This window comes from Leptodactylus fuscus, chromosome 5, assembly GCF_031893055.1.
Source record: "Leptodactylus fuscus isolate aLepFus1 chromosome 5, aLepFus1.hap2, whole genome shotgun sequence".
NCBI lineage: Eukaryota > Metazoa > Chordata > Amphibia > Anura > Leptodactylidae > Leptodactylus > Leptodactylus fuscus.
The window spans coordinates 31,851,883-31,874,801 of record NC_134269.1 but is presented as its reverse complement, the minus strand read 5'-3'; the positions used below and the strand labels follow the sequence as shown (position 1 = coordinate 31,874,801).

Below are 22,919 nucleotides of genomic sequence, written 5' to 3'. Positions count from 1 at the left end.
AATGGAGTGGTTGGACCCCCATCTTTTTGGTAGGTCATCTGTATCAAAAACCCATCCAGGTCTGGAAACCCCTTCAATACAATATTACAGAGTTATGGATTCTGACATATGGGAATAAATAAATACAGAAATCCATGAAGAACAATTCACAAAAAATGTTGGAATTACAATTTTTTTTTTGCAAGTCATCACATGTCTGTACATTGATGGTACTCGTGTAGGTTTACAGTGCGGACATGGCATACTTGTCAACATTCCTGGAATTTTGTCCAGGAGGTAGTAGATTGTGTTCTGACCCCATTTCCGAAGGACACTCCCCATTTATGTTCCGTCACTCTGTGAAGGTTATAATCATGTAATGTATGAAAAAACATTGTTATCTTTAAAAGCTGAATGCTAAATATAGTTGCTTAGGCTTGAAACTGGTATAATGTTATATGATAAGATGGCGCCTGTATCCAGAATGGGTGCAAGAAAAACAAATGCTTGGCTTGCTGCCACAAGACAGCTCCCCAAGGTTACCACGCAGGACCGGGAGCAGCTGGCTATATATGGCACTGCTTACACTTTTTTTCTATTTGATTGAGATGTAACATGCCAATGAGGAATGAATATGAAAACTTACGTTGTTGTTATATCACTTCCTTTCTCTCCTACTATTTAACCCCCGTGTTTTTAATAAAAGTTGCGTCAGTACACTTTTCTTTGCTAAGAGAAGAACGAATACCAACACATAGAGTGGTGTGACTTCTTTACCGCCTGGCACTCAGCCTCATTAATTAGGACGACGACAGTTACCCAGGATTACTGGTCATTTAGTCATAAACACGACTCTGACCTTATCAACTCCATCCCTTGAATGCAACGTTGGTCAATGGGATGCGGTGTACCACTTTTTGGGAAATTATTCCGGACGTGCAAGAGGTCTCTCCTTTTTCCAAGAGCCTTCTGGATATTCCAGTAAAGTTGACAAGTATGGTGTAAATCTTTTTTGTTCCCATAATGCATCATATCTCAAAAATTGATCATGTTTGGTTCAAATGATGTGACAACCTCTGAAACAGCTCCCGAAAACTGGTTATCACTTTCATGGGGCATATGAAAGGGGATATTTGCTATTTATAAAGACTATATTCCTGTACTCTGAGCAGGCTGTGGGCTATGTTTTAGGATTTTGGGTGGAGTTGTACTTTTAGGACCTAACAGAATATGGCTGTTGATAAAGAAGAACTCTGTTCCTCTAACATATGGTCTCCTGTTTTGGTTTAGTCCAATTTAAGGATCTTCCCCATTAACGGTAATCTGTGGGACATTTGTTGCACACAGCCTAGGTCACTTGTCTTGAGGTCCTTCTCTAAGACTTTTTTTGACCCCCAGGATTTTTTAGAAGCTTCTCCAGATGCCGACTGTGGACTTGATTGATGAAGCTGAAATAGTCGTCTCCAGATGCAAAGGGAATGGCTTCTGGGTCCTGGCAAGAGAGGGAACAAGTGGGGGCATTAGAGAGTATGGAAGAGTAATGCTTTTCATACAACTGTTGTCAATCAGAACCCTTATTGGAAACCATTAAATAATAGTGCAGACCTACAGGTTATGTTGAAAATGTAGATACTGTACTTATCTGATATAGAGATACGTCAAGTCTTAAAGAGAGCCTGTCACCAGAACCAGCATATCAACCCAGCCCTGCAGATAGATAGGTTACTGTCACCAGAACCCAGTATATCACCCCAGCCCTGCAGATAGATAGGTTACTGACACCAGAACCCAGTATATCATCCCAGCCCTGCAGATAGATAGGTTACTGACACCAGAACCCAGTATATCACCCCAGCCCTGCAGATAGATAGGTTACTGTCACCAGAACCAGCATATCAACCCAGCCCTGCAGATAGATAGGTTACTGACACCAGAACCCAGTATATCACCCCAGCCCTGCAGATAGATAGGTTACTGACACCAGAACCCAGTATATCATCCCAGCCCTGCAGATAGATAGGTTACTGACACCAGAACCCAGTATATCACCCCAGCCCTGCAGATAGATAGGTTACTGACACCAGAACCCAGTATATCACCCCAGCCCTGCAGATAGATAGGTTACTGACACCAGAACCCAGCATATCACCCCAGCCCTGAATATAGATAGGTTAGGGTCACCAAAACCCAGCATATCACCCCAGCCCTGCAGATAGATAGGTTAGGGTCACCAGAACCCAGCATAACAATCCATCCCCACAGATAGATAGGTTTGGGTCACCAGAAGCCAGCATATCAATCCAGCTTCACAGATAGATAGGTTAGGGTCACCAGAACCAGCATCTCAACCCAGCTTCACAGATAGATAGGTTAGGGTCATCAGAACCCAGCATATCAACCCAAGTCAGCAGATAGATAGGTTAGCAACACCAGAACCCAGCATATCAATCCAGCTCCACAGATAGATAGGTTAGAGTCACCTGAATCAGACAGTGTTTTCCCCTTTGTGAATCTCTGCCTCTGTTCCTAAGACGTCACCGCTTTTAGTAAAAAGCCAGTGAGCTCTTTGATGGAATGAGAATGTGGACCGTGCTCCAAACAACACCCCCATTGTGCAGAGGTTCCACGTGACCCTAAAATACACTGCTAGAAAGCCGACAGTGCACTGAATTCAGCGCTCTATCAGCTTTCCCGTTTTGTGCTCCTGTTTTGTGAAGAGCTATCAGTACCGGTACTGTAGCTCTCCAGTGTCAGAAGGGCGTTTCTGACAGTCAGGAACGCCCCTCCTCACAGTAGTCTATTGCACTATACGGTGAGAGAGGGTGTTCCTTACCACCCAGCAATGACGCTGAGCAGTGAGAAATGCCTCCCCCCAGTACTTGTCTATGGACGAGTACTATCAGAAGAGCTACAGTACCGGCACCGATAGCTCTTTACCGGGGGCACAGAATGGGAAAGCCGATAGTGTGCTGAATTCAGCTTTCTAGCGGTGTATTACTAGGTTCTGGTGACACATTCCTTTACAATGGATCATGTCAGAGTAGAAAAATAATAATGTACAGAAAGATTGCCACTCTTATCCACTATGTCTGGTACTACTAGTTAGTCCCATTTACTTAAGCTGTAATTCCAGAGACCGGTCACACGGACAAGTAATGTTATATTACATACAGTCACTAAGGCTTTGTTCATATTAGCATTGTCTTTAGTCTAAAGGTTTCACCTCTGAACCCCACACCCATTTCTGGAATGGGGGTTCCTTGAACCCGGTGGTTGCTGTGAATGCAGAGGTGGCTGTGTTCAGTTGTGTAGAAAGGTCGGGTATCCCCTTAAGGACCAGGCCATTTTTTGGTTTCGCATTTTCGTTTTTCCCTCCTCACATTTCAAGAGCCATAACTTTTTCATTTTTCAGTTCACAGAGTCACATGATGGCTTATTGTTTGCGGGACAAATTGTACTTTGTAATGGCACCATTCAATATGCTGTGCAATGTACTGGGAAGCTGGAAAAAAATTCAGAATGAGGTGCAATTGGAGAAAAAATGCATTTGCGCCATTTTCTTATGGGTTTAATTTTTACAGCGTTCACTGTTTGGTACAAATGACATGTTACCTGTGTTCTACGTGTCAGTACAAACGCGGTGATACCAAATTTATATAGTATTTGAAATGTTTTGATACTTTTAAAAAAATGATAAACTTTGCAAAATAGAAAAAAAAATTTGTGTCATCATGTTCTAACACCTGTAACTTTTTCATATTTCCATGTATGGAGCTGGTTGTGGTGTCTTTTTATGCGGGACAAGATGACGTTTCTATTGATACCATTTGGGGAAAGATCTGATGGTTTGATCACTTTTTATTCAATTTTTTATAGGAGGCAAAGTGTTGAAAAAAACGCTTTTTGGCTGTTTTTATTTTTTTTGCCGCTACGCCGTTCGCAGTACGGGATAAATGTTTTAATATTCTAATAGTTCGGGCATTTTGGAGCGCGGGGATACCTAATATGTTTATGTTTAATGTTCTTTAATTACTTTTATAGCTAATCTAGGGAAAGGGGGGTGATTTGAACTTTTATATTTTTTTTATTTTTTTAATACTTTTAAAAACTTTTTTTTTTCTTCTGTTACATTTATGATCAGACCCCTTAGGTACCTTGAAACCTAGGGGGTCTGATCGCTCATACTATTCACTGCAATACTACAGTATTGCAGTGAATAGCAAAATCGCAGCACTTCTATTACATGATGCCTCTGGCATCGTCTAATAGATCTAGTGCAGAGACAAGCCTGGAAGCCTTCAATAGGCTTCTGGCTGTCAGAGCAACCGATCACCGCCCTCATGTGACGTTCAGGAGGGCGGCGATCGGCAAAACATGGCGGCGCCCGTGCCGCCGGCGCCGTTTACACACTGCGGTCACGTTTGACCGCAGTGTGTAAAGGGTTAACAGCAGCGATCGGCTCAGGCACCGACCGCTGCTGTTAGTGGCAGGTCCTGGCTGTATTATACAGCCGGCATCTGCCGTGTATGGAGCGAGCTCAGCGTGTGAGCTCGCTCCATACATCCCCATGCGACCCATGACGTACAGTTACGTCAAGGGTCGCTAAGGGGGTATTCTAGAGATAATTGCAGGAGACATTTATTCATTAAAGTGTACCTCCAGTTATAAGCAAGTTTTCATAAGTGAATAGTGCAGGTGAAATATATGTCCTCCACTTTTCAGGCAATTACTTTCTCCATATTAGTCTATGTAAAGGGGAGGGGGAGTAGAAAAGATACTCAAAAAATTGCTTCTTGTTACACTCTGATATTCCTTGCTTTTTAACACTGCTAGGTTGTAGATAAGGGGCTGTGAGAGCACAATATGAGGCAATGCATCAATTGACCAGACAGCATATGGCTTATGTGACATGGATTTGTAGGTTTGGATTAAATGGTGCCCAGCACTCATGTACTCATATACCTGTATTATGAGGTTGTACAGAGGTATAATAGAAGTACATGGGGCCTTACCATGCTGCAAGAGACATGTTCCACAGAATACCATATTGCAGAGGTATTCTACACTATTCTAGGGTACTTGAGACACAGGAATAAGAAGTCTCAGACTCTTCGTACTGCCATGTGCCTGACCCCTAACACGGTGTATTCATAGAAGGATATGGTTGATCAGGTTCTGGTTCTGGGTATTACACAACAGCCCTCATTTAGGTGATGCATTGTCCCGTATCAGCCTTGGGGTGTGGATATGTCTGTACCTTTTAGGTTGGAGGACCCTGGAGGTTCACTATTATATATAAGATGATATTATGGCCAGTAGTACAGTGTGAACTCTAACCGTATAGCTCAAGCTTCTTGTGAATCTTCTATAATATAGTGATATCCTATCCTATGCACTAAATATAGCCTTGAGATTTAAGCAGGATTCTTAAAGGGGAGCTCCAGTTTTGTATGACACTTATTGATAGGAGCACGCCAGTTGGTCAACCCTCATCATTTTCTTAGTGTACAATGCAGGAGATTTCTTAGTTTGTACAAGGGAAAGCTAAAGCAGTTGCACATAGCAACAGTTACTAGCGCTTTCATTTCAGTGACCATTTGGAAAATGAAAGCAGTGACCTGATTGGTTGCTCTGGGCAGCTTCACCTACTTGGGATAAGTCAAGTCTCCGCCCCCAAGGGAGATTTAGGTAAAAGTTTATAAGGAGAACAGTCTATGGTGCCCATAGCAACCAGCGCGGCTTTCATTTCATGTTCTGATCTTGAAAGTTACCCAGACTCTTCCGGATCCAAAATGTCTCCTTATTTAATATACCTGTCTGTGCTCTGCCAGGATACTGTAAAAATAAGCGGGGCCAGGGGCAGGATTAAACATTTAGAGGCAGGATTATCAGTGCCGCACTCGGGCACTTAGAGGAGGCTGGGGCCATTATACTGTATAGTGGGGGCAGAGGGCCATTATACTGTATAGTGGGGGCAGAGGGCCTTATACTGTATGATGGGGGCAGAGGGCCATTATACTGTATAGTGGGGCAGAGGGCCATTATACTGTATGGTGGGGGCAGAGGGCCATTATACTGTATGGTGGGGGCAGAGGGCCTTATACTGTATGGTGGGGCAGAGGGCCATTATACTGTATGGTGGGGGCAGAGGGCCATTATACTGTATGGTGGGGGCAGAGGGCCTTATACTGTATGGTGGGGCAGAGGGCCATTATACTGTATGGTGGGGCAGAGGGCCATTATACTGTATAGTGGGGGCAGAGGGCCATTATACTGTATGGTGGGGCAGAGGGCCATTATACTGTATGGTGGGGGCAGAGGGCCTTATACTGTATGGTGGGGCAGAGGGCCATTATACTGTATGGTGGGGGCAGAGGGCCTTATACTGTATGGTGGGGGCAGAGGGCCATTATACTGTATAGTGGGGGCAGAGGGCCTTATACTGTATGGTGGGGGCAGAGGGCCATTATACTGTATGGTGGGGGCAGAGGGCCTTATACTGTATGGTGGGGGCAGAGGGCCATTATACTGTATGGTGGGGCAGAGGGCCATTATACTGTATGGTGGGGGCAGAGGGCCATTATACTGTATAGTGGGGGCAGAGGGCCATTATACTGTATGGTGGGGGCAGAGGGCCATTATACTGTATGGTGGGGGCAGAGGGCCATTATACTGTATGGTGGGGCAGAGGGCCATTATACTGTATGGTGGGGGCAGAGGGCCTTATACTGTATGGTGGGGGCAGAGGGCCATTATACTGTATGGTGGGGGCAGAGGGCCATTATACTGTATGGTGGGGCAGAGGGCCATTATACTGTATGGTGGGGGCAGAGGGCCTTATACTGTATGGTGGGGGCAGAGGGCCTTATACTGTATGGTGGGGCAGAGGGCCATTATACTGTATGGTGGGGGCAGAGGGCCTTATACTGTATGGTGGGGCAGAGGGCCATTATACTGTATGGTGGGGCAGAGGGCCATTATACTGTATGGTGGGGCAGAGGGCCATTATACTGTATGGTGGGGCAGAGGGCCATTATACTGTATGGTGGGGGCAGAGGGCCATTATACTGTATGGTGGGGGCAGAGGGCCATTATACTGTATAGTGGGGGCAGAGGGCCATTATACTGTATGGTGGGGGCAGAGGGCCATTATACTGTATGGTGGGGGCAGAGGGCCATTATACTGTATGGTGGGGGCAGAGGGCCATTATACTGTATGGTGGGGGCAGAGGGCCATTATACTGTATAGTGGGGCAGAGGGCCATTATACTGTATGGTGGGGGCAGAGGGCCATTATACTGTATGGTGGGGGCAGAGGGCCATTATACTGTATGGTGGGGGCAGAGGGCCATTATACTGTATAGTGGGGGCAGAGGGCCATTATACTGTATGGTGGGGGCAGAGGGCCATTATACTGTATGGTGGGGGCAGAGGGCCATTATACTGTATGGTGGGGCAGAGGGCCATTATACTGTATGGTGGGGGCAGAGGGCCTTATACTGTATGGTGGGGCAGAGGGCCATTATACTGTATGGTGGGGGCAGAGGGCCATTATACTGTATGGTGGGGGCAGAGGGCCATTATACTGTATAGTGGGGGCAGAGGGCCATTATACTGTATGGTAGGGGCAGAGGGCCATTATACTGTATGGTGGGGGCAGAGGGCCATTATACTGTATGGTGGGGCAGAGGGCCATTATACTGTATGGTGGGGGCAGAGGGCCATTATACTGTATGGTGGGGGCAGAGGGCCTTATACTGTATGGTGGGGGCAGAGGGCCATTATACTGTATGGTGGGGGCAGAGGGCCATTATACTGTATGGTGGGGCAGAGGGCCATTATACTGTATGGTGGGGGCAGAGGGCCTTATACTGTATGGTGGGGGCAGAGGGCCTTATACTGTATGGTGGGGCAGAGGGCCATTATACTGTATGGTGGGGGCAGAGGGCCTTATACTGTATGGTGGGGCAGAGGGCCATTATACTGTATGGTGGGGCAGAGGGCCATTATACTGTATGGTGGGGCAGAGGGCCATTATACTGTATGGTGGGGCAGAGGGCCATTATACTGTATGGTGGGGGCAGAGGGCCATTATACTGTATGGTGGGGGCAGAGGGCCATTATACTGTATAGTGGGGGCAGAGGGCCATTATACTGTATGGTGGGGGCAGAGGGCCATTATACTGTATGGTGGGGGCAGAGGGCCATTATACTGTATAGTGGGGGCAGAGGGCCATTATACTGTATGGTGGGGGCAGAGGGCCATTATACTGTATAGTGGGGGCAGAGGGCCATTATACTGTATGGTGGGGGCAGAGGGCCATTATACTGTATGGTGGGGGCAGAGGGCCATTATACTGTATGGTGGGGGCAGAGGGCCATTATACTGTATAGTGGGGGCAGAGGGCCATTATACTGTATGGTGGGGGCAGAGGGCCATTATACTGTATGGTGGGGGCAGAGGGCCATTATACTGTATGGTGGGGCAGAGGGCCATTATACTGTATGGTGGGGGCAGAGGGCCTTATACTGTATGGTGGGGCAGAGGGCCATTATACTGTATGGTGGGGGCAGAGGGCCATTATACTGTATGGTGGGGGCAGAGGGCCATTACACTGTATGGTGGGGGCAGAGGGCCATTATACTGTATGGTGGGGGCAGAGGGCCATTATACTGTATAGTGGGGGCAGAGGGCCATTATACTGTATGGTGGGGGCAGAGGGCCATTATACTGTATGGTGGGGCAGAGGGCCTTATACTGTATGGTGGGGGCAGAGGGCCATTATACTGTATGGTGGGGGCAGAGGGCCATTATACTGTATGGTGGGGGCAGAGGGCCTTATACTGTATGGTGGGGGCAGAGGGCCTTATACTGTATGGTGGGGGCAGAGGGCCATTATACTGTATGGTGGGGCAGAGGGCCATTATACTGTATGGTGGGGCAGAGGGCCATTATACTGTATGGTGGGGGCAGAGGGCCATTATACTGTATGGTGGGGGCAGAGGGCCATTATACTGTATGGTGGGGGCAGAGGGCCTTATACTGTATGGTGGGGGCAGAGGGCCATTATACTGTATGGTGGGGGCAGAGGGCCTTATACTGTATGGTGGGGCAGAGGGCCATTATACTGTATGGTGGGGGCAGAGGGCCTTATACTGTATGGTGGGGGCAGAGGGCCTTATACTGTATGGTGGGGCAGAGGGCCATTATACTGTATGGTGGGGGCAGAGGGCCTTATACTGTATGGTGGGGCAGAGGGCCATTATACTGTATGGTGGGGCAGAGGGCCATTATACTGTATGGTGGGGCAGAGGGCCATTATACTGTATGGTGGGGCAGAGGGCCATTATACTGTATGGTGGGGGCAGAGGGCCATTATACTGTATGGTGGGGGCAGAGGGCCATTATACTGTATAGTGGGGGCAGAGGGCCATTATACTGTATGGTGGGGGCAGAGGGCCATTATACTGTATGGTGGGGGCAGAGGGCCATTATACTGTATAGTGGGGGCAGAGGGCCATTATACTGTATGGTGGGGGCAGAGGGCCATTATACTGTATAGTGGGGCAGAGGGCCATTATACTGTATGGTGGGGGCAGAGGGCCATTATACTGTATGGTGGGGGCAGAGGGCCATTATACTGTATAGTGGGGGCAGAGGGCCATTATACTGTATGGTGGGGGCAGAGGGCCATTATACTGTATGGTGGGGGCAGAGGGCCATTATACTGTATGGTGGGGGCAGAGGGCCTTATACTGTATGGTGGGGCAGAGGGCCATTATACTGTATGGTGGGGGCAGAGGGCCATTATACTGTATGGTGGGGGCAGAGGGCCATTATACTGTATGGTGGGGGCAGAGGGCCATTATACTGTATGGTGGGGGCAGAGGGCCATTATACTGTATAGTGGGGGCAGAGGGCCATTATACTGTATGGTGGGGGCAGAGGGCCATTATACTGTATGGTGGGGCAGAGGGCCTTATACTATATGGTGGGGGCAGAGGGCCATTATACTGTATGGTGGGGGCAGAGGGCCATTATACTGTATGGTGGGGGCAGAGGGCCTTATACTGTATGGTGGGGGCAGAGGGCCTTATACTGTATGGTGGGGGCAGAGGGCCATTATACTGTATGGTGGGGCAGAGGGCCATTATACTGTATGGTGGGGCAGAGGGCCATTATACTGTATGGTGGGGGCAGAGGGCCATTATACTGTATGGTGGGGGCAGAGGGCCTTATACTGTATGGTGGGGCAGAGGGCCATTATACTGTATGGTGGGGCAGAGGGCCATTATACTGTATGGTGGGGCAGAGGGCCTTATACTGTATGGTGGGGGGCAGAGGGCCATTATACTGTATGGTGGGGGCAGAGGGCCATTATACTGTATAGTGGGGGCAGAGGGCCATTATACTGTATGGTGGGGGCAGAGGGCCATTATACTGTATGGTGGGGGCAGAGGGCCATTATACTGTATAGTGGGGGCAGAGGGCCATTATACTGTATGGTGGGGGCAGAGGGCCATTATACTGTATGGTGGGGCAGAGGGCCATTATACTGTATGGTGGGGCAGAGGGCCTTATACTGTATGGTGGGGGCAGAGGGCCATTATACTGTATGGTGGGGGCAGAGGGCCATTATACTGTATAGTGGGGGCAGAGGGCCATTATACTGTATGGTGGGGGCAGAGGGCCATTATACTGTATGGTGGGGGCAGAGGGCCATTATACTGTATAGTGGGGGCAGAGGGCCATTATGCTGTATAGTGGGGGCAGAGGGCCTTATACTGTATGGTGGGGGCAGAGGGCCATTATACTGTATAGTGGGGGCAGAGGGCCATTATACTGTATAGTGGGGGCAGAGGGCCATTATACTGTATGGTGGGGGCAGAGGGCCATTATACTGTATAGTGGGGGCAGAGGGCCATTATACTGTATAGTGGGGGCAGAGGGCCTTATACTGTATGGTGGGGGCAGAGGGCCATTATACTGTATAGTGGGGGCAGAGGGCCTTATACTGTATGGTGGGGGCAGAGGGCCATTATACTGTATAGTGGGGGCAGAGGGCCATTATACTGTATGGTGGGGGCAGAGGGCCATTATACTGTATGGTGGGGCAGAGGGCCATTATACTGTATGGTGGGGCAGAGGGCCATTATACTGTATGGTGGGGGCAGAGGGCCATTATACTGTATAGTGGGGGCAGAGGGCCATTATACTGTATGGTGGGGGCAGAGGGCCATTATACTGTATGGTGGGGGCAGAGGGCCATTATACTGTATGGTGGGGGCAGAGGGCCTTATACTGTATGGTGGGGGCAGAGGGCCATTATACTGTATGGTGGGGGCAGAGGACCATTATACTGTATGGTGGGGGCAGAGGGCCATTATACTGTATGGTGGGGGCAGAGGGCCATTATACTGTATGGTGGGGGCAGAGGGCCATTATACTGTATGGTGGGGCAGAGGGCCTTATACTGTATGGTGGGGCAGAGGGCCATTATACTGTATGGTGGGGCAGAGGGCCATTATACTGTATGGTGGGGGCAGAGGGCCTTATACTGTATGGTGGGGCAGAGGGCCATTATACTGTATGGTGGGGGCAGAGGGCCATTATACTGTATGGTGGGGGCAGAGGACCATTATACTGTATGGTGGGGGCAGAGGGCCATTATACTGTATAGTGGGGGCAGAGGGCCATTATATTGTATGGTGGGGGCAGAGGGCCATTATACTGTATAGTGGGGGCAGAGGGCCATTATACTGTATAGTGGGGGCAGAGGGCCATTATACTGTATGGTGGAGGCAGAGGGCCATTATACTGTATGGTGGGGGCAGAGGGCCATTATACTGTATGGTGGGGGCAGAGGGCCATTATACTGTATGGTGGGGGCAGAGGGCCATTATACTGTATGGTGGGGGCAGAGGGCCTTATACTGTATGGTGGGGCAGAGGGCCATTATACTGTATGGTGGGGCAGAGGGCCATTATACTGTATGGTGGGGCAGAGGGCCTTATACTGTATGGTGGGGCAGAGGGCCATTATACTGTATGGTGGGGGCAGAGGACCATTATACTGTATGGTCGGGCAGAGGGCCTTATACTGTATGGTGGGGGCAGAGGGCCTTATACTGTATGGTGGGGCAGAGGGCCATTATACTGTATGGTGGGGCAGAGGGCCATTATACTGTATGGTGGGGGCAGAGGGCCATTATACTGTATGGTGGGGGCAGAGGGCCATTATACTGTATAGTGGGGGTAGAGGGCCATTATACTGTATGGTGGGGGCAGAGGGCCTTATACTCTATGGTGGGGGCAGAGGGCCTTATACTGTATGGTGGGGCAGAGGGCCATTATACTGTATGGTGGGGGCAGAGGGCCATTATACTGTATGGTGGGGGCAGAGGGCCATTATACTGTATGGTGGGGGCAGAGGGCCATTATACTGTATGGTGGGGGCAGAGGGCCATTATACTGTATAGTGGGGGCAGAGGGCCATTATACTGTATGGTGGGGGCAGAGGGCCTTATACTGTATGGTGGGGGCAGAGGGCCTTATACTGTATGGTGGGGGCAGAGGGCCATTATACTGTATGGTGGGGGCAGAGGGCCATTATACTGTATGGTGGGGGCAGAGGGCCTTATACTGTATGGTGGGGCAGAGGGCCATTATACTGTATGGTGGGGGCAGAGGGCCATTATACTGTATAGTGGGGGCAGAGGGCCATTATACTGTATGGTGGGGGCAGAGGGCCATTATACTGTATAGTGGGGGCAGAGGGCCATTATACTGTATGGTGGGGCAGAGGGCTATTATACTGTATGGTGGGGGCAGAGGGCCATTATACTGTATGGTGGGGCAGAGGGCCATTATACTGTATGGTGGGGGCAGAGGGCCATTATACTGTATGGTGGGGGCAGAGGGCCATTATACTGTATGGTGGGGGCAGAGGACCATTATACTGTATGGTGGGGGCAGAGGGCCTTATACTGTATGGTGGGGCAGAGGGCCATTATACTGTATGGTGGGGGCAGAGGGCCATTATACTGTATGGTGGGGCAGAGGGCCATTATACTGTATGGTGGGGGCAGAGGGCCTTATACTGTATGGTGGGGCAGAGGGCCATTATACTGTATGGTGGGGGCAGAGGGCCTTATACTGTATGGTGGGGCAGAGGGCCATTATACTGTATGGTGGGGCAGAGGGCCATTATACTGTATGGTGGGGGCAGAGGGCCTTATACTGTATGGTGGGGCAGAGGGCCATTATACTGTATGGTGGGGCAGAGGGCCATTATACTGTATGGTGTGGGCAGAGGGCCATTATACTGTATGGTGGGGCAGAGGGCCTTATACTGTATGGTGGGGCAGAGGGCCATTATACTGTATGGTGGGGCAGAGGGCCATTATACTGTATGGTGGGGCAGAGGGCCATAATACTGTATGGAGGGGGCAGAGGGCCATTATACTGTATGGAGGCTGGGGCCATTATACTGTATGGAGGCTGGGACCATTATACTGTATGGAGGCTGGGGCCATTATACTGTGTGGTGACTGAAGCCATTATATTAAATGGCACCAGGGACCATTATACTGTGCTGAATGGGGGGCAATATACTGTGTGGTGGATGAGGCTATTGTACATTGTGAGGGCTGGTGCCATTATACTAAGTATGGGAATTGGCGCCATTATACTGTGCAGGGGCTGAAGGCTAGGGACATTATACTGAGTGGAGGTTGCAGGCCGTTATACCGTGTGGTGGCTGGGGACATTATACTGAGTGGAGGCCATTATACCATGTGGGGACTGAGGACATTATACTGTGTGTGGGAATTGGCACCCTTATACTGTGCAGGGCCTGGAGGCTGGGGACAGTATACTGAGTGAAAGTTGGAGGCCGTTATACCGTGTGGTGGCTGGTGCCATTATACTCAATGGTGCCAAGGACCATTATACTGTGCTGAAGCTGGGCTCATTGTGGTGGCTGGTGCCGTTATATGTGTGGGAATTGGCGCCATTGTACTGTGAAGGGGCTGGAGGCTAGGGACATTATACTGAGTGGTGGCTGGGGACATTATACTTTACTGCTTGGTGGATGAGACTATTGTACATTGTGGGGGCTGGTGCCATTATACTGTGTGTGTGGGAATTGGCGCCATTATAGTGTGAAGGGGCTGGAGGCTAGGGACATTATACTGAGTGGTGGCTGGGGACTTTATACTGTACTGCTTTGTGGATGAGACTATTGTACGTTGTGCGGGCTGGTGCCATTATTCTTTGTGTGGGTTGGCACCATTATACAATGTGGGCGCTGGAGCAATTGTACTGTGCAGGGGCTGGGAACATTATACTTTGTGGGGCTGGATCCATTAAACTGAGCAGGGGCTGGGAACATTATACTGTGAGGGGCAGTGCTTAAGCACTATACTATGTGGAGGCCACAAGGAGGCATTATACTGTGTATGGGGGCTCTAAAGGGAACATTATACCATATGGGGGCACTATGAGGGCATTATGCTGTATATGGGGAGCATGCCTGCTATGCCCACCATCCTGTCCTGCTCTATACTACATCCCCCATCCCACCTATGAATTGATACCTCTGGAGAATTCTGCATACGCCATTGGTTCTATGTACTTATAGTATGTCAGCTGACATGATGCATGTAAACTACGACCCCCATCTCCTGTGACTGGCTTATTACAAGGTGTGACCACATGATGTGTTCTTTTCACCACAAATCAGACAAATATGGAGAAACCCTTTAAGAAATGATGAAAGGTGTCATTGCAATAGTTCTCATTATGACTTCACGCATGTTGACCAAATACCTGGATAAGAGCCCCAAGTTTATGAGAAAATGTGAAAACCAAGGGTGTAGTGAAAGGAGATGTATCTTAAAGGGATTTATTAAAGTGCTTCCCTTTTTTTCTGGGAAATAATGTCACAAAAGCAGACAAATTTTTGTAATTCTGGACAACCCCTTTTATTTGCCCCATATTTGTAGTCCGAGAAGTTATGAGGGATGTGACTGAGGATCTATGTCATGAAACCACAAGGTTAGTAGAGCCGGATATGGTTTATTCAGTAGGTTGAGAACATAATTCTCGTAAGATACAGAAAAAACATCTTAAAGGATCTTGGCAGATCATCTCCTCTTCCAAGAAATGGTTAATTAGGAGGTCAGATGAAGAGAATGGCTATGCTTTGTTCTGAATGGGGACACAAAGAAGCAACATGGAAACGTTACATACAACACCATGTCATGACGAAATGCAGACAAGATATGCAATTCTTGGACGTGATGGGGTTAAAGTGGTATTCCCATCTTGGAAAGTGGTGGCACTAGTATCGGTGGGGGTCCTCAAGTGATAGGGGAGACTCTGGATAGTCAGGAGTAGTGCCGTGCAGATGCCACCAACCGATCACAAAACGATGGTAAATTCTGGAGATACATCATCACTTCACAAGACAGGAATACCCATATAATTTACACAACACAACTTAAAGGGATTCTCCATCTAAAGTTTAAAGGGAGTCTGTTACCCGAACCCAGTATATCAACGCAGCCCCTCCGATAGATAGGATACTGTCACCTGCATCAAAGTGTGTTTCCATCGTCAATATATCACTCTTTTTGTCAATATGCAAATAGACTCATTGGAGCAACGGTAACGCACTTGTTGGTCCAAAGAGCTAATTTGCATATTGACAAAAACAACAGTAGCACCGATTCACAAGGGGAAAACTCCATTTGACTCAGATAACCTTAATCTAGCTAGCTGCGGGGCTAGGTTGTCATACTAGAGTCTGGTGACACACTCCCTTTAAGTAGGTCCTCCACCTGAATGTATTATTAAAGGTGATCCGCACTCATTCCCATTTATTGCCCCACAGGATATTATAATTTTGATGTATAAGCTAATATTATATCCAACTTCTCTCGTGTTTCACACATGCTGCCGCGGGTTCGCTTTGCACACAAATACAATATCACATTTTATAGAATGAACCACAGGGAAAGGGGGGGGGGGGGGGAGAAAGAGAAGGGACTATGAATTTATTTCAAGCCAGAATGATATCTGATGAAAATGGCTTTCCAAACAAGAGAGGAAAAAGAAGTCAGGGCTATATCTGGCTGACATAGGACAGAAAACATGAAGTGTACTTGAAGCACTCCGATACAAGTCCAGATGAGCCTAAGCCTTACTGTCAGCAATATGGCAATTTAGACGTATTAAAGAAAGATAGTTTGCTAGGAATACCCCATAAAATATAATTTCAGAGGTACAGTATTAGGAATCTACATATTCATGTTCCTAATTCTCCATCCAGTAGTTGTGGTTCTCTACTGGGGAAGACTCTGTACGGGATCTGCATTTGTCATATGACTGTTCTTTTAAGGCTGCTATTCCTACCAGTCAAACTTTGGTTGGGTCTGGTCAGCAAGTCACAAATGTTTAGGATAGAGAGCCAATCAGGGCTGTATTTCAGCGTCCTATCAAGGGCTGTGGCTGAGTATTGTGACCTGACACTTCCCTTGCTCCGATGCCTGTGATTCCATTTGTATCAGGCTTTGTGTTCTCTTAGCCCACTCCTAGTACCTACCCTGTTTCCTGCTGATTTACGGGTATTGGTTTCCTCTTCTGATTTCCCCCTCAATTTTTAACCTGGATATTTCCGCACTCCCCTGTTTTGTTTTTTTAACTTGGTTTCTGTATCCTTCTGTCTTCTCACTATAAGGTTTCTGCTTTGGTCCTGCACCTGTTTTCTGACACTTTTATTCTGGGGTTACAACCTGGGTCCCAAGCCACCAAATCCAGCTTTAGACACTGCGAACCAGAGCGGTGTAAGATTATGGGTAATTTATTTACTTGCTGACTGCTGATCTTGTCAGTAACCTGCAGCTTATCAGAGATTAATTAAATAGCAATCCCATTACATAAAGTGCAGGACTTCTTTAAGACCGCAAAGAGATCTTCATGAAACCGGACAAATAAGGTGAATCACTATGACTAGGGCATTACTTTAGTTCTGGAATGAGTATATGCTACACTGATAGTCCAATGAACCACCCTTCATTCAAAGCCCCCATCCTTTCCTTAAGGTTGTTCAGCAGGTCTATGTATGGACCTTCATACTTTGTACGGAAGGCTGCAGTACCAGGTACAGCCACAACCAGAAGCATGGCATATGGGTAAATAATGAAGGTGATGTGGTACTCACTGGAGCACATCAGCCCTACCATTTTATGAAGTTTAGTCTTAGCAGCAGGCAGAATAGTGCATGCAGCTCTGGGGTATAATACAGGATTTAATTCTGCTTTTTATGTAGATTAATGCAAAATATAAAGCCGAATATAATGTCAGAATGTGGCCCTAAGGCCGGTCTAAATATTTGCTAATTTGATGATAACTGCTTTTCTGAGAAACTAATACAAAATATGTCCGATTCACATTCACATAGAATGTACCTGATGGATTCAATGGGCTGAGAAGAGGCAGGGACAATATCCTACATGTATGGTTAACTGTAGTTTTTGTATAATACATGAGAATAAATCTACTATATAGCCAGAACATTAACTATATCTTATACAAGAATATAGAACTGCTTCTCAAATGAAAAAAAGTTGAATAAACTCACAAATTATCTGGTCAAAAAGTGTTTCATTAATGTCACCCTTGGTGCAAGTCTCTGTTTCTTTTTTGTCCTGCCATATAGTAAAGCTGCAGCCCGGTCACGGTCCTTACATGTCTCCTTTATCACATTATATCCCCTTACTCTTCTATTGCTTGCTTGGGTTAGCGCTGATGCTGCTGTGATCACAAGACTTTATTAACTAGCACGTTGCAAGGTATTCTCCCTAAGGAAACCTAGTGCCCCTTCTCAACCACTGGCAAGTTCCCTCAATATACATTGTATGTACTCTATAGTGGGTAAGATATTCACATTATTCCATCTATATCTCTACAGTATCTCTTTTCAGCCGGGAGGAAGTAACGGGCCACCATGATAACAGCTTTCTCCTGAAGTGAATAGGGAATACAGCTTGTGAGTACGGCTAATAAACAGCGTAGATCACTCATATGTTCCATATTTTCAGAAAGTTTAGTTTACATTTTGTGGGGGAATGTCAATTTTGTCATTAGTGTAGATAGTGGAGGAAGGGGAAGGTTAATTGTGGACGATGTTATTGTAATTGCTCACCTTTACGCCCCCATTGTCTTGGGACACTCTTCGGGTGGGCATAGTGTCTGGGAAGGATGGAGACTGGGTGAACTCTGCTCTCTGATCGTCCAATCTACGACTTTGCGATTGTGCCAACATATCCATCAAATGGTTCATCTCAGGTGGTGGGGTGACTGTAGCTGTGGAAAGACATAGTCATACTGTCATTGCTTTGTAGGCGGGGGTTGCTACCAAAATACTATGGTTGGGGTTTCGGAGTATTATGAGGAGCAAGACATATTATTTCTGAGGCAGTTTCTGCACATGCTTTAGCTCTAGTGAACATTTGGGACTACGGAGGCCGGGCCTGACCAAGTATCAAGCTGCATGTTTAGCAAGTACTTCAATATCAGCCATTGGGTTCTGACTACCCCGATTATGCAGGGGGAACATTACACACGAAAAAGAGGAAAGTAGATGTTCGCATGATCCTACACCCAAGTACCTATTGGAAAATCTGGTGTGAAGTATGCCCCAGTAGATCAAGGCAGAGGGCACTGACCAGTAAGGTGCTCATATTTTTTTTTTTTTATATGGTGGCCTCCCTCCATGTTGTATGTCGTTGGCATAACCATGGAAATTATTATCTATGTCTTACTAACTTTTTTTTCGTGAGAAGACCAGGCCAGTTGTAGGGTGCACTGCTTTTCAGATGTAATCTGTGGAGGACTCCAGCAACAAGTGGTCAATTCCACTTTAGCACCTCCACAGGAGAAATGAAGTACTACACAATTTCTAGATGTGTCAGGTCCTCCAGAAAAAAAAGAGACAATCTATGTAGCTGCTCTTTGTTCTGGCTCATAGATGATGGTTGTGAATTGGGTCCAGAACTCATTTTTCCATATTTTTTTAAATTTAGAGTTTGGGATTTTCTAGTTCATGAACCGCATCTATGTGTCAGAGCAGAGAGTGTCCACAAAGGGAAAGCCCTCAAATTACCTACGTAAATTACCTGTCTATGACCACCTTCAGGAGTCACAGATAGATATAGTGAAGAAACTTACAGCTGTTCTTTCCATCTGGGTCTCCTTTGCTGTGGACAATCTGGATGCTGCATCTCTGCTCATCCATTCTTGCACCTTGAACATGGGTGAGGAGATTGAAGAAACCTTCTTGTTCCTTGTTGACCTCCTGCTACGGAAAAGAAAGTCCTTCAAATAATATACAGAACATCTACAGGAACTGAAGAAAGGCGATCCTGTGCTGCCAACAAGTCTATGTCAAACCTGAGAAGTGAAGAAATGTAGAACACCTTGAGTTACCTGCTTCCTACCATGGTTGGTGCTCAACCAGGTAAGGCAATGACCATTGTTCTTGGGTTTATCCTTATGGTTCTAGTGACCTGACCTCATGGTGAAGCTAGCCATGGACGTGATATCTATCCAAGCAGAAGAGAATATCCATAACTATTATGTCTATTAGAATATCTGATATCTCCATACTCATTACTATGGCGGTAGGTAACAGTTATTATCATGTAAAAAATGTATGTGGACTATGCATGGCCGCCATGTAATAGAACATCTCACCTATCATCTCATCTGGAAATGCTTGGCTGGCTGACCCTGACACACTCGCCTATTTGCCAAGGTTGAGTTTGGGCGACAACCCCTTTGACATGGAATATCTTTCCCAGCTTTATAGCATTCCAGTAGAGAAAAAGATCACAATGCTGGGGGAATCGGCGCCAAGCTGTCCTAGATATTAAGGGGTAATTAAAGGGGTTGTCTGGTATGGACAATCTTTCTTGCTTAAAGGACCATAAATTGGTTCACAGGATGTCCCAATCTGTATACTGTGGGGAAATCCTGCAGCAAGTGTTTGATTTCCCTGCAGCGCCACCATAGGGGAAATTAGGTATTACACAGTTCCCATTGAAATCAGTAGGATATCTGCGTAGTGCATAGAGATGCCATGTTTTTGAATGTTTTCGAATGTGGTCTTGACCAACGTGCATATAACATCATCATAGACCCATTTAGTATACACAACTCTACCCACAGGGTGCATAGGAGCTCCTAAGAAGCTAGATAAGGCTATTATTGAACAGTTCCCATTGTTCATGTCTTCCACTAGATGCTAGAACCCAATGGCTAGTAAAACAAATCTGCTATAATGGAATACCTTGTCATACCATTTTCATGGTATGTGTCCAACCAATACATAAATAACAATAAATATAATATAATTGATGGAATTAAATTACAGCCCAGAAGATTGGGTTCCTGGCACACAAACCCACGTCTGTTAATGGACCCTCAAGAGCCTATTTCCCATGTGTATGTGCCCTCATGTAACCACTGCTCCCGACACTTCCTAATAATTAGGTCAGAATGGCCTATATGGCGGCAATTTGTCCAATAATACCCTCCCTCTCAAAGTCAAGTGGGGGCAGAGGCAAGTCTGGCTTTCAACAATCTCTCACCAAGAGGTACACTACCCAAAAGTTGCTTCTGAGAGCCTTTTAATAGGGAAGCATTTTTATGCCCTCTTAATGCAAATCCAGTATCTAACCAGACCATACCTCTGTTTATTTCCATATCTGTCTGAGATATAGATGGGTTTTGCCGCAATTTGACATTTCCATCTGGGAGACTTATCTGTGGGACATCTTGTGAGTAGCTTATGTTCAAGGAAACCCTTCTAAACAACCTCTTCAAGACTAAGATGGTCAAGTATCATGTTTTTCTTACTAAGTTGTGTCAATGAGTGTCAAGTCATCCCACTGCAGCCCAGGACAAAAAATTACATAGAGAGTGAATACTCGGCAATAGACCATGTATTCTAGGGCAAAGGAACCTTACATGAGGCCTAGACTGTCCTGCCAAGATGCTGCCTGCTAGGTCTCCGATGATGCCGTCATGTCTAAGATGCAGCAACCTGTTAACATTAGAACCTACTAAACGGCTGAATATTGAGACCAACGACCATAAAGCTCATCCTACAAAAACATGAGATATAGGAAACAACCGCATATGCACATCTAGCTTATCCCTCCGCCCCCACACATTATAAATAGTCCTCTTACCACAGGCCCCGATTCAGGCTCAGTTAGAGAGTCCTTCCTGGCCCGCTCCTCCTCAGCTCCATCTACTGGCTCCATCCTGGTTCCTGGGCTCTCTGCTCCTGGTGAGCAGATATCTGTGTGCCCATCTCAGCTGTGCAGCCCTATTAAATGTCCTGCGGGGTCATCATGCCCTCCCTCCCCGTGTACAGATCATTAAATCATCTCATAATAAGGGAGGCCCCATCTGCAGGAAGGAGCCGGTTAATCCCCCATTAAGATTATCTGGGATAATTGTTAGTGGAGCAGAGGGTATATGTTGTCTGTGTGTTTACATATTTCTGTGATTATAGGGATGCCACCGCATGGATATCCACTGACCGTATAGAGAACACCGCACATACTCATGTATATAATGGTGACACCCGGGCACCTACACTGGGTCATAACATAGAGAAGGCATATCGACCAGATTATCACTTTAATTAAGAAATTATATTTTTATAATTTGACATGAATATCACTATAATAATAGCCTTTCCATACATTTATATATACAGTCATGGCCGTAAGTGTAAGTATTTCTCCCCGAAATTCATTGCAATCACACGTTTTGTTATGCACGCTTATTTTCTTTGTGTGTATTGGAACAACACACTCACATAAAAATAACCCCCCCAAAACTTAAACTTTTGGCCAAAAAACCCCAATATTTTTCACTAATAGGACTGAATTTGTAAGTAAAAACAGTATTAAACAATCTGTGAACAGATCAAACTGTTCTACCACAAAACAGACTTAGACGAAATGAGATTGTTGGCAATGAACAGGTTAATTTTCCTTTGTATTACTGCAGCAGTCCAGTTCACACAACACAGATATTATCCCTCACTCCTATCTATCATTTCTATCACTTATCTGCCTGTAATTCATTAACTCTGACTAAACTTTGCTCTAATTCTCCTACTCCTAGATCTACTACAAGCTTTGCAGCACTCACACATCCATCCCCTACTTCCACCATTGCTGAAATGTCCCGTGTTTCTGCACACAACTTTATATACTGTATATAAGACTAGAAGATGTCCACCTACAACTGACTATGGGCTGTAATTTTACAATGTAATACATCTAGCGGTGCCCATTTAAGTCCACCTGAGACAAATTTCCATTTATTTAGTTTTGTTAAAAAACCAATTTGGAATCTTTGGGTCAAACAAATAGGTGAGTCCATCTCTCGTTTCTGCAATCGATGGTCTATCACTAGGATCAGTGGCGTAACTACCGTAGAGGCAGCGGAGGCGGCTGCCACAGGGCCCGGGCCATTAGGGGGCCCGGTGACAGCCGCTACCGCTGCGTTTTTTTTTAGCTTTTTTTTTAATAGGCCGTTACGGGCCGTTACGGGATCGGCAAGTGACACCGCGGTCCCCACAAACACTATCATTATACTCGGGGGTCTTTGAATGACCCGGGCCTGCTTCCCGGGTCATGTGACGTCCAACGTCATTAAAGCAGGACAAGAGCGGCGGTTGACAGCCTTGGAGCCAGGGGACAGGTATCTGTTTCCGTTTCTGTTTTTTTAATGTTTTTATTCCCCCGGGTCTCCGATTATTATACTCTGGGGTCTGAAAAGACCCCAGAGTATAATAATTGTTTATGGGTGTCCACAGTGGGACATAATACTGTGTGCAGGGGACACTATAGGGG

General features: G+C 46.7%; 1 protein-coding gene across 3 annotated transcripts; it reads right to left on the bottom strand.

Annotated features, from left to right (window-relative positions):
• Positions 1 to 1,099: 1,099 nt before the first annotated feature.
• Positions 1,100 to 21,404, bottom strand: PCP2 (Purkinje cell protein 2). 3 transcript variants are annotated; one of them, XM_075272887.1, is made up of 4 exons: positions 21,237 to 21,404; positions 19,213 to 19,339; positions 18,188 to 18,348; positions 1,100 to 1,471 (listed from the first exon to the last, which is right to left on the bottom strand). In XM_075272887.1, exons 1-4 carry the CDS (start codon positions 21,309 to 21,311, stop codon positions 1,355 to 1,357), a joined length of 480 nt encoding a protein of 159 aa, XP_075128988.1. In that variant the 5' UTR covers positions 21,312 to 21,404; the 3' UTR covers positions 1,100 to 1,354. The 3 variants fall into 3 exon arrangements, with proteins under 3 accessions (XP_075128988.1, XP_075128987.1, XP_075128989.1); XM_075272886.1 differs by having other exon boundaries at positions 1,104 to 1,471; positions 19,213 to 19,342; positions 21,237 to 21,398; XM_075272888.1 differs by lacking the exon at positions 1,100 to 1,471 and adding an exon at positions 15,042 to 15,189 and having other exon boundaries at positions 19,213 to 19,342; positions 21,237 to 21,389.
• Positions 21,405 to 22,919: the final 1,515 nt, after the last annotated feature.

Coding starts and splice junctions, on each gene's coding strand:
- PCP2 (XM_075272886.1), bottom strand. CDS start 21,311: ATGGAGCCAGTAGATGGAGCTGAGGAGGAGCGGGCCAGGAAGGACTCT. Junction 19,343..21,236: donor AGCCTGAATCGGGGCCTGTG/GTAAGAGGACTA, acceptor TCTTTTCCGTAG/CAGGAGGTCAACAAGGAACA. Junction 1,472..18,187: donor AAGACAATGGGGGCGTAAAG/GTGAGCAATTAC, acceptor CTCTCTTGCCAG/GACCCAGAAGCCATTCCCTT.